Source organism: Quercus robur, chromosome 7 (genome assembly GCF_932294415.1).
Source record: "Quercus robur chromosome 7, dhQueRobu3.1, whole genome shotgun sequence".
NCBI classification, from domain to species: domain Eukaryota; kingdom Viridiplantae; phylum Streptophyta; class Magnoliopsida; order Fagales; family Fagaceae; genus Quercus; species Quercus robur.
In genome coordinates this window covers 47,620,215-47,638,194 of record NC_065540.1, presented here as the reverse complement: position 1 = coordinate 47,638,194, position 17,980 = coordinate 47,620,215, and the positions used below count along the sequence as shown (strand labels likewise).

The 17,980-nt window shown below is 34.2% G+C and overlaps 1 protein-coding gene across 1 annotated transcript in view; it reads left to right on the top strand.

Annotated features, from left to right (window-relative positions):
* The first annotated feature begins 64 nt into the window (after positions 1-64).
* LOC126691521 (L10-interacting MYB domain-containing protein-like) overlaps positions 65-17,980 on the top strand; it is a 37,572-nt gene continuing 19,656 nt past the window's right edge. The window contains exons 1-3 of the mRNA XM_050386553.1: positions 65-292; positions 2,692-2,770; positions 3,335-3,521. Of these exons, the coding sequence (XP_050242510.1) occupies positions 65-292; positions 2,692-2,770; positions 3,335-3,521 (494 nt within the window). The remainder of the gene's footprint in view (positions 293-2,691; positions 2,771-3,334; positions 3,522-17,980) is intronic.

The following is a 17,980-nucleotide window of genomic DNA, read 5'->3' as shown; positions in this document are numbered from 1 at the left end:
TGCCAGAAATGCATCACAGTTTACCTCGACTACTACTCCATTGTCAAGCAGAACTCATGAAAGGATGTCAGACTTGGAGATGAGTCATGAAGAGCTAAGGGAGGCACTAGCTAAATCTAGGGAGGAACTAGCAATTTGTAGGGGGGAAGTAGCTCAATCCGAGGCGAGGCATAGGGAGGAAATGGCTGAAGCTGAAGCGAGGGCCCAAGCACGGATGGCTGAAATGATGGCGTCGATGAAAACCATGTTTGCTTCACTTAGCCAGGGGATACATGATTTGGGTCATTCTCAGGTACTAAACAAATTTTATTTAGCCAAGAACTTAATGTCTTGCACACGCATTGGTATGTGATATTAATACGATATCTTTAATATATTTTAGGATGACAGTACTTGATGGGAATGGAACTGTGAATCCTGAGGTAAAACAAAATTTCTCTAAAAATTTTTCTACAAACAGTAGCCTTCATATAAACATACCATGCTATGATGGATAAAGTATTGCTGAACTTGATTGAATTCGAAGTTTTGACTAGGTTGTTTTAACGAATAGTTGAACTATTGCATAGTCTTCCTCTCATGTTACTCTTTGTATTTTTTTTTTTTTTTTAATCCAAATGAGCTCTCTCCCTCATAACATTATTCTCCCAAATTGCTACATTGTGAGGCCTTTTGATACAACTGTGCATCTAAGCATTGCGGAATTACAATTTCAAATTCATGTTTAGAGTATTATGTATTGGGGGCAAAAATTTGGCAAATTTAACTCCCGCCAGAATAATTTGTGCAGACTTATTTTGAAGTGGACAACAAAGCAAACTGGTTGCTGCCTGTGGCTGTTTGAGAGCAATTTAGAATGTACAAAAATCATTTTGGTATATTTTTTGTGATGTACAAAAATCCTTGTGATGTAGGAATGCGAACTTGTGTATTTCCTTTGTGATGTTCATGAACCTTGTGATGTTTATTATGGAACTTGTGATCTCGGGATGTAATGACGTTTATGCAACTTGTTTATTTTCTTTTTGATGTATATGGAACTTGTGATGTAGGAATGGGAAGTTGTTTAATTCCCTTGTGATGTTTACGGAACTTGTGACCCCAAGGAAGTATTGACGTTTATGGAACTTGTTTATTTTCTTTTTAATGTATATGGAACTTGTGATGTAGGAATGGGAAGTTGTTTAGATCCCTTGTGATGTTTATGGAACTTGTGATATAGGAATGGGTGATCGTTTAATTCCCTTGTGATGTAATGACGTTTATGGAACTTGTTTATTTTCTGTTTGATGTATATGGAACTTGTGATGTAGGAATGGAAGTTGTTTAATTCCCTTGTGATGTTTATGGAATATGTGATTCTTGGGATGTAATAAGTTGTGAAAGAAGGGAGTTGTGTGTATAGCAGGAAGGTGTGTGTATAACAGGAAGTTCAGAAAGCAGAGAAAAAAAATTTAAAAAAAAAAAAAAAAAAACCTATAGCCGCGTTTTTTAAAACGCGGCTATAGCGTGATAGAGTATGCTGGGAAATAGCTATAGCCGCGTTTCTTAGAAACGCCGCTATAGGTTCCGTTTCAGCTGCGTTTTAAACGCGGCTACAGACGTCGTATTCAGCTTGTTTGGAATACCTATAGCCGCGTTTTTAAAAACGCGGCTATAGGTCCGCAACCATAGCCGCGTTTGAAACGCAGCTCGAAGCTGTCCTGGAGCCGCGTTTTTAGTAAACGCGGCTATAGGTCGAATCCTAGAGCCGCGGTTAGATAACGCGGCTCCAGGTCCGGTTTTAGCCGCGTTTTCAAAAAACGCGGCTATAGGCTTTTAGCCGCGGGCTTTAGGCCGCGTTTACAAACGCGGCTAAAGGCCTATAGCCGCGTTTTTGGGGTCTTTAGCTGCGTTTTTGAAACGCAGCTTTAGACCCTTTTTTTTGTAGTGATTCAACCTGTGCAGTTTGGTTCAAAGTTGAAATCCTCGTTTCTAGTATTTTATATAGCAGATCTTACCCGTTTCTATAAAGCGAAAATACATTGAAATTCACTGAAATTAATAAATAAACTACCTTTTACTATTTTCAGAGCTGTGACGAACCCGGAAGCTGCAAAGTTTCTCAGCGTTTGTCAATCCAAAACCAAAATCCTTCTGTCTCCATTTCAACCTTCTACTTCTTTTATGCTTTATAATTTTTGTTCTGATGAAAAGTAAGGAAAAAAAATGATATAATGATGTAGGTTAGATGCATAAAGAATAGTTTGAAGCTTTGATTTGGCTTGGTTTTTGAGCTGTTTCTTTTCTGAGATAACTCTCAAGCTTTGCTAGCTCCTGCGTTGAATCTACTTTTTGATCAATATTCTGTATAAAATTTTGACAGATTAAGATTTACTCCAAAAGATCAGAGAAAGACGAGTATTTAATATTCTAATTGTGGTATAAAAACAGTAATTACAATGGCATTTGCTTTGACCTTTTTTTTTTTTTTGCGAAGTCATTTGCTTTGACCTAAGTTTCCAATTAAAAATTCTTTAAATAAGCTCTAGAGACACTATATTATATTGTCTAACAAGATAGTGTTTCCTTCATTTTCCTTTGGTACCTGGTCTATAGACTATAGTCATATGTCATATGCTAGCGCTTATTTTTTGCTTGAAAAAATTCGTTTGCTATTGCTTATTCTCGTAATCCTTGAAACACCTTCAGAAGATTGTTGAAGTGGGGCTAGGGGTAGGGGAGGGAGGGACTATACGCCCTCAGCTGTCAGCGACTCAGCGTAGTACAGGTTAAATTCTGAGCGACAAAGGCCTGTTGTAGAGTGCAATGTACGACAAAGCAGTAATTTGAGGGCACCATATATGAATTATGTTGAATGCATCAAGATGAATTATATGTCAACAAGAAAAGAAACATTTCATACTCTTCAGCTTTATATCAAAGGCAGTTGGGATGTCTATGCGTCTTTTGACTATTATGAGAAAGTGGAACATCTTGAGAGAGAGAGAGAGAGAAAGAGAGAGACCATTGAATCTACTTTACTCAATATTCTGTAGAAAACTTAAAACAGATTAACATTTCCTGCAAAAGGTCAGAGAAAGAAGAGCATTTAATATGCTCATGTGATATAAAAACAACTACTAGAATGGCATTTGATTTGATCTAAGTTTCCACTGAAAAGACTCTAAATGAGCTCTTTAGACATATTGTCTAACAAGATTGAGTTGCCACCATTTTCCTTTGGTACCTGGTCTATAGTCATATGTCATCTGCTACTGCTTATTCATTGACAAATTCATTTGCTAATTGCTTATTCTTAAAATTCGTGAAACCCGGCTGATTTTTGAAGCAGGCCACCTGGCTAAGGGATGGCAGTCCCCCGGTTGTGCACAGGGGGAGGCAGAAGACTATTCTGCTGTAAACCTAACAAAGGAACATTGTTGTGGGTACTGGTTCTTGGACCAGGGATATAGGTACCCGGATTGGGTGCAGATGGAGGGACTTGGAGTCGTAAAGGAGAGAAATTGTGTCCGGCAAAGGTCTTTTGGCTGATTGATGATGGAGGGACTTGACCTACTTTCAGTGATGACTCTAGCAAATGGTTTTTGTTCATCATATTTTGATCTTCTCTTTGGAAGAATCTGCTGGCCTCATGTGTAGGCATGCTCATGAGAAAAAGCACTGCTGTGAATGTGAGAAGCATATCTAGAAGCCTAATCTTGTTCTGCAAGTAGCTAGAGAGTTGAGGGCAGTTTGATGAAGAACGTCTCTGTAAGGTTGAATTTATTCAACCATCTAATTGGCTTTATTCCGTGCCAAATTTTCTTGTAATTCAGCATTTAGTAACCCTGTATTTAGGTGGGATTGTTGTAAGGGTAGTGAGTGAGATAGTGTGAAGATTGCTCAAGAGTGTGCAAGAAAACAGAGTGTCGCGGCTGGGACTCGCGGGTGGACTCGCGGCTTCAACCCGCCAGAAGATGCACACGTGCCAAGCATGCTGGAAGATGAACAGTCATGCTAGCTGGAGCACTACAGGACAAAACAGGACAACTGGCCATACGGTTAACTCGCGACTGGAACTCGCGACTTAGTCAAGCCGCGAGGTCAAGCCGCGAGCCACCCCTGTTTTGGAAAAACCTGACGTTTCGCATTCCTCTTCACTCCAGTATAAATACCCTTTTAACCCATGATTGAAAGAGAGCTTCCAGAGAGAATTTTGAGAGAGAAACCCTAAAGAAAAACCAGATTGTTTTACCCACAATCTCCACCTTAGAGTCTCATCAAATTCCCTCACTCTCTTCCTCTCCATTGTCAAATCCTTGAGAGGCATTATACCAAACCTGGTTCTCACCATTATCATCTCTATGAGACAGACGTTTGGAGTTCTGGGAAGCAGTTAGGAAGGAGCCAATATTCATTGGTTGATGCTACGGTGTAGTAGCGGAATCCGGAAAGCTAGAAAAGAAAAAGGTTCAGCGCAACCTCGTTGGAGCAAGAAGCTTGGAGGGCTTAGGTGCATTGGGTAGATTAGGCTTGGAGGGTCTATTGCTGTCCTTGTATCCCAACTGTATTTTCTAGTGGATTGATTACCGCTTGGAGGGCGGCGGAGAGGTTTTTCGCCGAGGTCTTCGGTTTCCTCTTCGATAACATATCTGGTGTTATCTCTGTGTTTGCATCTTCCTTCCTCTCTATCTCTGCCTTTATATTATCTGCTGTGGTTTATTTTGTTGTGGCTTAGATAGTTGTTTAATCAATTCCATATTATAGCATATGTTAAGTTTCCGCACACTAGTTGTTTGACATATTGCTTGGGTTGATTAAGTTGGTTTTTGGGGGTCTAAACGTTCAAAAGTGTTTTTGTACACGTTTTTGAACTTTCAGTCTCAGCTTTATAGAGGAAATTTTACCATGTAGGCAATAGTAGAACCTGCCAAGAAGCTAAAATTTTACCATAAAGGAAACCAAGGTAGACACAAGGGTAACCGTGCAACTCCAATTTGTCCACTTAATGGAACAACACAGTTTAAATGAAAGGACAAGGTCTTCTTCCATTCCAATTTTTAAATGAAAGGACAAGATCTTCTTCCATTCCAATTTAGAGGAATTTTCTCTAATCTACTATGTAGTGATATAAAAGGTTATCCATGTGTATTATTTAAACAAATTATATGATTTATTTAAAAAATTACGTAACTAAAAATACACATGGATAGTTTCTCTAACCACTACACAATAAGTTGGAGGAAGTTTTCTCCAAACTAGTTTAGAGGTAAACTTTTCATCAGAATTGGATTTATTTTTTGGATTTGATATTGTGCAATATATAACATCATTTAAAATTTAGATAACATAACATTAGATATAATTTTAGATTTGTAATATTTAAATTTCACCATCTAATATATCAATTTTTAATAAAGAGGAACTAAATTGAATTTTTTTTAATATCTAGAAAGTAATACCAATAAATATCCTTACATATCCCTAGCTTAAAGTGGAGGTACAGGTTATGCCTTGTACATGTTTTGCTCTTATTTTTTGTGTAGTGAAACATGATATGCTAGCTCATTTTCTAAGAGGCATTTATGAATGGTAATTGTGTGGAAATGAATAACAGTTGCAAACGATCCAACATCATCAAAACGATTGCCAGGAATCTTAGAACAATGGCATTATTTCATTCTATCATTAGGAAAAACTTCAAATACCCTTTATTTGTTGTAAGGGAAACAATTATTAGAATAATTAAATGAGTTGGCTAATATTTCAATAAACATTACAATCATCCTCTATTTTTAGAGAGAACCTAGATTCAAATCACTATCCTCCATTTGTATGAAAAAAATTATCAAAATTATTAAACAAGTTGGTTAATAATTCAATGTTACTTTTTGCAAATAATTCAATGTTACAATTTTTTTTTTTTTGGGTATCAAAATACGAATCCTAGCTAACACATTATCCAACACAAGAAACCAAACATTTCTACATGGTAATTTGTGGAAATGGATGAGACTAGCAAATGAAGTAACATCATCAACATCATTGTCATGAGTTTTGTAGTCTAGTGGCATTATTTGATTTTATCATTATTGAACACTCTAAATACCCCTTCCTTCACTTGTTGTAAGGAAAAATATCAAAATAATTAAACGAGTTGGTTAATAATTCAGTAATTAATTCAATGTTTTAAAATTAAAATTAACAATAAATATTAAAATTATTCTGTTATGAATATTTTTTAAGAAATAAATAGAAATTTATTATGTTGTGACATTAACGCTATGTTTGGATTAGAGGGTAGGTGAGAGAAAGGAAAAGAGAAGACATTTCTCTTGTTTGGTTTCAATAAGTTTGGAGAAATCATATTAAACAAGGAAAAAAGCAGCCTAGAAAATCTAAAAGGTAAAGGGGGCCAAAAGGGTGGGAATAAAACGTGTAAATATACATCACAATTAATGTATGTATTTGACTATGAGTAATGTGTAGACCACACCAGTCTAGGCAACATTTTTTTTTTTTTTTTTTGCTGAATACCACTCTAGGCCAGTTACACATTGCACCTAAGGGAGAGGGCATCCATGAAAAGGAAAGCTAAAAAGACAAGGGAAAAAGCAGGAAATCTTTTGTGAGCGGACAGAATCCAAGCAGAGGCAGAGCACATTCATCCATTCCTATGCCACCCAGCTAGGAGAGGAGAGGACGGCTCTGATTTTGCAACATCGAGAATCTATGCTTGTGGCAGTGGCCAGAAAATAAAGCAAAAGAAAAAAAAATCCCAACTAAACTGATCAACAGAATATTACAGAAAACAAGAGAGAATAGTCTAGGTTTCTAAAAGAAAATATCATTTTCACAATCATTTGCTTATGCATTTTTTATGATTGATGGATTCCCATTAACCCCAAAGAAAAGTTGCCACTGTCCATGCCCAATTTACCTATGAGAGACAAACACAACCACCCCCCCCCCCCCCCCCACACACACACACACACACACATATATACATATATATATATATATATATATATTGTAAGGTTGAATTTAATCAACCATGTGTTGGCTTTATTCCGTGACATATTTGCTTGTAATACAGCACTTAGAAACCCTGTATTTAGGTGGGAATCATGTAAGGGTAGTGTGTGAGAGAGTGTGAGGAAATGCTCAAGATAGTGCAGTGAAGCAGAGACTCGCGGCTAGGACTCGCGGGAGGCTCGCGGCTTGCATGCCGCCAAAAGTTGCACACGCGCAGAGCATGCAGGGGAGCTGAACAGTCATGCCACCTGGAGCACTACAGGACAAAAATCCAGACTGGCCATTAAGTTAGCTCGCGGCTTGAACTCGCGACTCAGTCAAGTCGCGAGGTCAAGTCGCCAGCCAACCCTGTTTTGGAAAAATTGACTCTTCGCATTCCATTCTCATACCAGTATAAATACCCTTCATTCCCACAAAATATGAGTGGCCATTCAGAAAGAAAAACCCTAAGAGAGGTTTCTTCAAAACACCCACCCAATTAGAGAGAGCTACTCATTCTTAGAGAGAAATCTTTGTAGTCTCTTCTCATTCCCTCTCTCATTGTCATACCTATTGAGAGGAGATTTCTATCAAAACACTACCCACACCCATTTAGAGTGTTGAGTGTTTTTGGAGTTTTGGGAAGCATTGGAAGATGCCAAGGATGGCGGATGCTATGGATTATAGCGGAATCCGGTAAGCTAGAAAAGAAAAAGGTTTGGCGCAACCTCGTTGGAGCAAGAAGGTTAGAGGGTTTAGGTACATCGGGTAGATTAGGCTTGGAGGGTCTATTGCTGTTCATGTATCCCAACTACATTTTCTAGTAGATTATTGACCGCTTGGAGGGCGGCGGAGAGGTTTTACGCCGAGGGCTTCGGTTTCCTCTTCGATAACACATCGTGTGTTGTCCTTATGTTTGCATCTCTCTTCCCTTTATCTTTGCCTTTTATTTTCTACTGGGGATGTGATTTTAATTGACTTAGATTGTTTACCAATTCTGTATTAAGTTTTTGTTCATGTTCCGCACATTAATTGTTTGATATAAAACTTGAATTGGTTAATTTGTAAATTGGGGGTCTAAACGTTCAAGGGTGTTTATACACATATTTGAACTTTCCTATATAAACTTATGAAACAAATTGAATTGATCACTTACTCAAGCTGGAGTTTCCATATGTTTCCATTTTTCAAAAAAAAATTCCTATATTCATTTTTATTCATTTGATACTTAATAAATTACCATTTATCCTACCTACAATTTTCAAAACTTTTTCTATATTTATTTATTCATTTAGGAAAGGGTGAATTAAATGTGGGAATTTTTAGGAGATTTAAACTCAAGATCACATGCACCGATAAACTACCATTTGTTTCAAAAACTTACGCTCTGTTTGTTTCAGCATTAACGTTTTCTGGAAAATTGTTCATTTTCCAAAGATCATTTTCTAGAAAACTGTTTCATTTTCCAGTGTTTGGTAACAACCTTGAAAATGAACTTGAGAATGTTTTCTGGTGTTTGGTATGCAATTTTTTTAAAATATTTCTTGTATAATTTAAAACATGTATATTATGTAAACTAACTAATGTAATCATTATAAATAAAAAACTAAGAATGAATTTGGTTTTCATACTAAAGTTTTGACAATAGATACAATCAAAATTAATTAGTTGTCAAATTTTTATGATCTCTACCACTCATCTTGCTTATTTATATAGACAGTAATGTAAATACACACACACACACACATATATCAACCATTTGTTTATATATATATATATATATATATAAATTTGACAGGGGAATACATTTTTAATAACTTTTAATTGTCTACTCTTTTTGTTGGTATACTAATTGTCTACTATGGTCAACCAAAAGTATTCAATATTACTCTAAATTATATATTTACATAATGTACTGTATAATATATCATTACTGCATGGTATCTGCCAACAAAAAAAGTATTTGCCAACAACTGCAATTCTCCTAAACAATTATCATTCATTATATAACAATATTATTAGTCCATGGTAAAGATTGTCCCATGTAAAAGCAATTTAGAGCAATATGGGTGCTATGTTTGAAATTTTCATCTTTTACTTTATTCATTCTTTTTTTTTTTCTTTTTTTTTTTTTCACTTTATGTATGAAAAAGAAGTAACCTCTGCCTAGAATCCATCAAACCGAAAATTTCTTAGAGAAAAAAAAATCGAGCTTGAAATTCAAATTAAAGCAAAGAATTGGGATTTTGGTAGAGAGGAATGAAATAATTACCACTGCAAATTTGTTTTCCTTTGCAAGTTGGAGCTATTGACCGATCAGTGAAGGAAAAAAAAAAATCTAATCAGAGAATTGTGTTATAGAGAGGAAGAGAAATATGGAGAAAAGAGAGAAGAGAGACAGTTAGAGAGAGAGATTTATGGGAAGAGGAGAGACCAGAGTTAGAGATAGTGAGGGTGTGAGGAGAGAAAAAGCAAAGGGAAGAGAGAAAAAGTGAGAAAACTTACCATGAGAGAGAGAAGGCGCAAAAAAATTATGTTTCCCATGGCTATAGATGAAGATAATATTTATAGAAGATGCAATGCGTAAGAGAGAGATTGTTTTCCAAAAAAAAAATTTGGAAAACAACCTATAGAAAATAAGCCTTATTTTTATTAGGGTTTTCCGTTGACCAAAGATAGTTTTCCATTGACCAAGTTTTTTTTGTGCTACCAAACACTGGAAAATGTGAAAAACTATCTTTATAGAAAGTTTTCCAGCGAAACAAACAGAGCGTTAAGACGAATATAATCGTTTAACTATTATTTTAATAATATTTAATTATTTTTTGGGCTCAAGAGAACAACATGAATTTCTTATTTGGAAGAGACACAATAACTAATTAATTATGAGCTTTTCCTTTTCTTCCACCTATTTTCTTTCTTGTATTTTTGCTTTCATGGTTGCCACTATTTCTTTGGTTGCTCTCAGAGTTAAGCCCCCACATATAAAAGTTTTTGTTTGTTTACACTCATGGGGGGACACAACAAAACCCTATTTTTAGGGTCTGTTTAGTTGGAAATTTTTAGTATGGTTGTTCAATTTTCAGTATTATGAAAATAGGTATTTGAGTGTTATAGAAATACGTATTAAAAATATTATTGTTGTTTAAACACTTAAATTTGTTATTTACACACCGATACCAAATCATCCTTATTTTGAGAAAACAGAGAAAACATATTTTTGCCCAGGCCCACAAACCTTATTTTTATTTTGAGAAAAAAGGCCCAGAAAGCCTTGTTTGCCCAAATTGGGCGGTAGTGGAAGGAAAGTTGAACAGGACAAAATATTGACTAGCCAATTGCAAAATGATACAAGGTAAATTCCAAATGTACCCTAAAGTAGCTTTCATTTCCTTCCTGTATTCAAACACAGTTAAGGAAAATCATTCTCTTCCCCTTTCCTTTCTTTTTTTCCTTTTTCCTTCTCTTACCTCTGCCTAACTACAACCAAACAAAGTATAGGTGACATCTCATACATTTTCTGAGAGCAAAAAGACTGCTAAAAGAGCAAACATGGCCTCTTTTGATATTATATTTTTTTTGAGAAAAAGATAGATTTGTTTTTCAGCAAAAGGTTTAACTTTGATTACATCACATCATGTAGGATAGGTGGGATTTTCCCCTAGTCAAGTTCTTTGGATTCAACAAAGTAGACAAATTGGGCCATCTTGGTGGCACCTACATTATTTGACAGTTTTTAGGCCTTGCTTTGCTCCATCCAATTGTAAGGAAAATGTCTTGGCAGGTGAGAGCTTCCTCAAACATGGCCCACTTACCATAAAAATAAAGAGGCCTTTATATATTTATTATTGTATTTTGTTGGACTATTCCATACAAACAACGAAAGAGCCAAAATATGAAATCAATCTATTCTTAGGTCGAAGGATAAGGTCATCAAATCCTAAGATATAATTAGTGATTTTTTAGTGAAAGGAAACTCATTACATCATCTCTTCATCAATTAAAAAAGAAAAGATCCTACCAAATACCAATATAGCAGAATTCCAAATCATTATCCTCTGCTTTATGCATTTTAGGTCACATTCTCCTTTAAAAAAAAAAAGTTGAACAAAGATAGATGACTACAAAAAAGACTCGAATCTGACTGACAAATGAAGCTGAAAAGGTGTAGAAAAAGTTAGGTCATGTGGAGGTACGAGGCATCTTTCTTTGGAAAAAAAAAATAGAGTAGCTTTTGGGAAATAAATAAATTTCAATAAATTTATGAACACAACTTTTTTTTTTTTAACAATTATTGACAAGAGTTTGTCTTGGGTGAATAAAAAATTCGATGATTAATTTTTTTTTTTTTTTCCCTTTTTATAGACTATATTCATATTTTGTACAATATTTTAAATAGTATTATAAAAACAATTCCTTGTACAAGTTAAGTAATTTGCAATTAAATTATTAAACAAATTGGTTAATGATTCAATGTTACTTTTGACAAATAATTCAATGTTATAATTTATTTTTTTTTTTTTTTTTTTTTTTTTTTTGCGTGTAGCAAAGTACTAATCCTAACACATTTTCTAACGAAAGAAACCAAACATTTGTACACGGTAATTTGTGGAAGTGGATAACACTAGCAAATGAACCAACATCATCAACTTAATTGTCATGGGTTTTGTAATTTAGTGGCATTATGTCATGAGTTTTGTAGTTTAGTGGCATTATTCTATTCTACCATTATTGAACACTTTAAATGCCCCTTCCTTCACTTGTTGTAAGGAAAAATATCAAAATAATTAAAGGAGTTTGTTAATAATTCAGTGTTATCTATAGAATTAATTCAATGTTTTAGAATTAAAATTAACAATAAACATTAAAATTATCTTGTTGTGAAAATTTTTAAAGAAATAAATAGAAATTTATTATGTTGTGACAATAACACTATGTTTGAATTAGGGGGAAGATTTATCCCAAAAAAAACGAATTAGAGGGAAGATGAGAGAAAGGAAAAGAAAAAGAGAAAAAGGAAGACATTTTCCTTATTTGATTTTAATGGAAAATATAAGAGACTTGGAGAAAACAAATTTTTGCCCAAGCCCAAATTACCTTTATTTAATTATTGTTGAGAAACAAGGCCCACAAAACCTTGTTTGCCCAAATTGGGCGAAAGAAGAAAAAGACAAAATATTGGCTAGCCAATCACAAAATAATACAAGGTAAATTTCCAAATGTACTCTAAAGTAGATTGCCTTCCCTTTCTAAATTTAAACACAATTTAGGAAAATCATTTTCTTTTCCTTTCCTTTCTTTTTTTTCATTTTCCCTTCCCTTACCTCTTCCTAACTACAACAAACAAAGTATAGGTGACATCTCATACTTTTTCTGAGAGCAAAAAGACTGCTAAAAGAGAAAACATGACCCCTTTCGATATTTTATTTTTTGGAAAAAAGATAGATTTGTTTTTTTGAAGAGAAAAAAAAAAAAAAAAAAAAAAAGTATTCCATCGAAAGGTATAACTGTGATTACATCACATCATGTAGCATTGGTGGGATTTTCCCCTAGCCAAGTCTTTTGGATTCGATAAAGTATGCAAATTGGACCATCTTGCTGGCACCTACATTATTTGACAGTTTTCAGGCCTTGCTTTGCTCCACCCAATTGTAAGGAAATTAAGTGTCTTGGCAGGTGAGAGCTTCTTCAAACAATGGCCTAATTACCATAAAAATAAAGAGCCTTTTATATTTAATATTGTATTTTGTTGGACAATTCTATGCAAACAAAAAAGTGCCAAAATATGAAATCAATCGATTCTTCGGTTGAAGGATAAGGTCATCAAATCCTAAGATATAATTCTTTCTCAAAAAAAAAAAAAAAAAAAAAATCCTAAGATATAATTAGTAATTTTTTAGTGAAAAGAAACTCATTACATCATCTCTTCTTCAATTAAAAAAAAAAAAAAATGATCCTACCAAATACCAATAAAACAGAATTCCAAATCATTGTCCTCGGCTTAATGCATTTTAGGTCATATTAGGTTGAACAAAGATAGATAGATGACTACAAAAAAGACTCGAATCTGACTGGCAAATGAAGTTAAAAAGGTGAGAAAAAGTTAGGTCATGTGGAGGTACAGGCCATCTTTCTTGGGAAAAAAAAATTGAGTAGCTTTTGACATTAGCGGCCGGAAACAAATAAATTTCAATAAATTTATGAACACAACTTCTTTTAACAATTATTGACAAGAGTTTGTCTTGGGTGAATAAAAAATTAGATGATTATTTTTTTTTTCTTTGTATATAGTATATTCATATTTTGTACAATATTCTAAATAGTATTATAAAAACAATTCCTTGTACAAGGTAATTAATTTGTAACTAAATGCGTGCTATAAAAAGTATATTTATAAAACTTAAACAATTATGAGACAACATTCACAAAAATATTTGATATCTTTAATTTATTTTTAATCAATTATCATTTTAGTACTAGATATGTTTGAAAACAAGCAATAATAATTTTTTTTTTAAAAAAGTTAAAGCATTTTTATTCAAAACTATAACCTATGTTCTTTAAAAGAACTAAAGTAATCAAGTATACCTTACACATTAGCGCATCATTGTGAGTGTGTAAAGATATCATCTGGATATAATGGCTGATGTGCTTTACCAAGTTCGTTTTCCCATCGTAAGAGTTGAATGGTGGGCGTGTAAATCTACTCAGCATTGGGGCCTGTTCAATGTCCTCTGAGAATGGCGAACAAGCAACTCTACGTAATGCTCAGCTCATAGCATCCATGGCGGTATTCCGAGACTGTCGCTCTTTTGGGGAATCCGAGTCCCGATCTGCATACTCCCATGAACGTGAACAATCCCGGTGTCGATGGGAATCGGACTGATAGGACCCGGCTCCATAGCGACCTCCCATGCTAACGGACCCCTCCTCATGGTCGTCACGGTCTCTCCTTTAACACCTACCTCTTGCTTGCAACTCCAAATCTCTTACCAACCTACGCAAATACTTAAGTTCCTCGTCCTTCTCATCAAAGCGCCCGCGCCCTAAAGCACGCGATATTGTCTGGTGAGTTTGATATGACTCTTCTCCAAGGCTGGATTGCTCTTCTTCCCGCTCACGATCCCTATCTTCATGCCTGTTTTGCCTTCTTTCTCGCCAAGTAGATCCCCGAGAAGATCTCCCAAAACCACTTTCAGTATAACTCCCTGACCGTCCTTTAGATATTTCCCCTGCACGAGTCTCAGCAGAACCACAGTTACATAAGAGATTCCCACAGGCGGTGCCAATTGTGCGTGCCCAAAATATGGTTCTTGGGCTCAACCTTTTACTTGGGTTCACAATCTATTTGTATTGTGGGCTTTGGGTTTCCTACTATGGGTAGTCCTTTGCTCGGAGACCCAGTCGCTCACCCTTGTTTTTGCAAGCCTTTCCCCTCCTTTCTCACAAAGTCACTCCCACTCTTCTGAAGTAGTCACTCTTCTCTCCCTGTCCTCTTCTCAGAATTTCCAACCCCCTAACTTCTCATCCTAGTCTCTTATTTATAGCGTGAGGTCAGTGGGAGTGTCATGAATATTTCTAATTATAAGTGGAAATAGGGGTCCAATTCCATTATTTCTAAGTGGATGTTTCATTGGGAGTGGTAGTAGTGGCATTGGAACCAATTCCCCACCTTCTAAAGGCTGTTCGGCAGTGATATTCCCTAAGGCTATACCGGACAACTGAAATATGGTACTCTCGAGCAATCACATTCCCATCCGAGACGTAGTTGACCAAGCAAGGCCCAGATTGCACGCCAAGGCGCGTCTAGGCCAAGATTAAAGGCCCAATGTGCCTTGGGTCAAGCATCGTGGCACGAGACCTGGGCCCATGGCTTAGTAGACTTGGGACCCTACCTCGTACAAAGGGTCGGGGCCAAGGATTGTACCATTGGGCCGGAGTCAAAGGCCCAAAGGGCTCGGGGATCCTGTACCATACAAAAAGTATTTCCACATCAATTTTGCAAGTGCTGGGAATTTTAAACCAACCAAGAAAAAAGCATGGCCATGTACACGACACGAGTGACTTTGGATTTAAAATTATATTTGGGCATCATGATATAAATTGTAACTATACAATTTTTGTAGCTATCCTAGACTACTAGCAACATAATTTTGACCAAGTATTTAATAAAAAGTGTGAGGTGACAAATATGTTTGCAATATCTTGAATTTTTAAAATTTACAAGATTAGCTAGCTCTAAAACCTGTATTTTACTCAAGATTGGTATATCTTGTGTGCAGCCTAATCAGAACCTAAATTTTTTGACCTAACACAAAACAAATTGACCCGTGACTTGACTTATTTTGCAAGTCAACCTAACTTGACTAGGCTAACTTGTAATTCAACCCGTTTTTTAAAACTTTTTTTTAGGTAAAAAATTAAATTAAACCAAGACATTATTGGTTTAATTGTTTGTTGTGAGCTTTACAATACACAAGTCTAATTCAATTGGCAATATTATTATTATTATTTAAGAAAAACATCAATTTTGTTATATATATATATATATATATAATATCGTTTAGATATAATGCTCTTAAGGAAACAATTGAGACATTTACATAATTACATGCAAATTAATTGAAAGATGAATGATTGAGGCATTTTATAATGAGTAAATATTTTTAGATATCAAATAACAAAGTATATGTCAAAATAATCTGGTTATAGTAGAGTTAAAACCATATATTTAAAATTATATATATATATATATAAGGGGAAATTATTGTGTACTCCCAGAGTATCATAAATGTGTACTCCCAGAGTATCATAAATGTGTACTCCCTCCTCTCACATGAATGGTGGATCCCACTAATTAAATTTATGATAGGACCCACCATTCATGTGAGAGGGAACCACCATTCATGTGAGAAGGGAGATTATGTATTTATGGTACTCCAGAAATATCTAATAATTTTCTATATATAAGAAACATTTGTAAGTGTGAAAAGAGTGAAGTCAAAGTATATCAATGAAATTAGCATAAATTATGGATGCTTAGACCTATTTTTTAACAATCATGTCTAAAATAAATAGCATTTCAAAATAAAATATGACATTTCCTAAAATGTGTGTTGCTTAATAATGATATGATATTCATAAAAGAGATTATGTATAAATAAGTAAATAATCAAACTTTAATGTATATTCTCAAATTGAAATAAAGTGTCAACCACAGTTGATATTAAATTATAAAATTAGTTTTCAGGATTGTAAATTTCTTATACGTTTTTATATATTCTTTGTCATATTAGTTATCCAATAAGACATTTGTAATTTTTATTTTTTTATGTTTTGGGATGTTGATATTGTGTAGAAATAAAACTTGTATGTTTGTTTTAATTATCCTTTGTGCTGTTTTGTTTTGATTAATAAAGTTGATATTTGTATAATTTTAAAATTACTGAACAAGTATTAATTTTTATAATTTTATAATATTGTACACTTTTATATAAATGCATACAATATATAACTTTTATATAAATGCGTACAATATATAACTTTTATATAAATGCATACAATATTATATACTTTGTACAAAATTGCAAACATATACAATATTATTGTATACATTTGTTTAATCTACCATGTAAATCTTATATGAATAGTGCAATGCAAATCAATAATTGTTTTTTCTTTAAAAAAAAAATTTATATAGAACCCATAGTTTATTTATTTATTCTTTTGGAGGTAAATCACGACTTTCATGGATTAAACAGAAACAATAGAATTTTGAGGACAGCTCCCCTCGTATAACACATGTTTCAAACATTGAATATTTATTGCTAATAAAGTGTTTTAAATGATAGCTCAGGCCTTTTCCAGGGGCGGCTTAACCATTAGGCATTTAGGTTACTTAGTCAATAGCTTAGGCCTTGTTTGGTTTAAAAAAATGATCACTCATCACTCAGTTTTCATCACCCATCACTCATCACTCAGTTTTCATCACTCATCACTTATTACTTATCACTCATCACTTAAAACACCCCACCCTGTTTGGCACCATCACTCACTTGTCATCACTCAATATTTTTCAATTATTTGTGGGCCCCATACTTGTACCTTGTGTAGCTTTTACTTTTTTTTTTTTTCCTTCAACCCCCAGTAGCTAAATTCACCGAACCCAGTTAGCAAAAAAAATAATTAAAAAAAAAAAACCAAACTCACTGAACCCAGGAAAAAAAAAAAAAAAAGAGGATGAACTGAAGACCGAACAGTGAAAAAAAAAAAAAAAGAGAAAGAGACGAAGAACTGAAGAAAGAATTAGTGAAGAGAAAAAAAAATGATGAACTGAAGACCGAATAGTGAAAAAAAGAAAAAAAAAGAAAAAAAAGAGAGAGACGAAGAACTGAAGAAAGAATCAGTGAAGAAAAAAAAAAAGAAAAGAAAAGAACGGAAGACCAACCAGTGAAAAAAAAAAAAAAAAGAAGGAGTCAAAGGTCAAAAGTTGCGGCTGTGGGTCCCTCCATGCGTGAATAATTACAAAAATGCCATTAAGTTATGAGTTATGAAAATTAAAAACAACTAAAATGTGTTTTCATTTTCCATAACTCATAACTCAAAAATCAGAGAATTGAGTGATGGAAACTGAGTCACGGATCATGAGTGATGGTGTCCAAACAAAAAATTTTCCGTGGGTCCCACAAATTTTGGATGATGAGTGATGAAAATAAAATCATATCACTCAAAACTCACTCATCCAAACTCAAAGAATTAAGTTCTCCGAATTAATGAATGTTCCCTGTAATAACCAATAAAATATGTTACCTTCTTTCTTATGAGAATAAAATATGTTATCTATTAATTTGTCTCAATTATAGAATAGACTTTCTAATTAAGGCCTTCTCTAGCAAAAAATAAAAAAATAAAAAAAGATCTCTTCTATTGGCTAATAGAATGCATCATCTATTTGTGTCATGGTGTAAAAATATAATAATAGTAG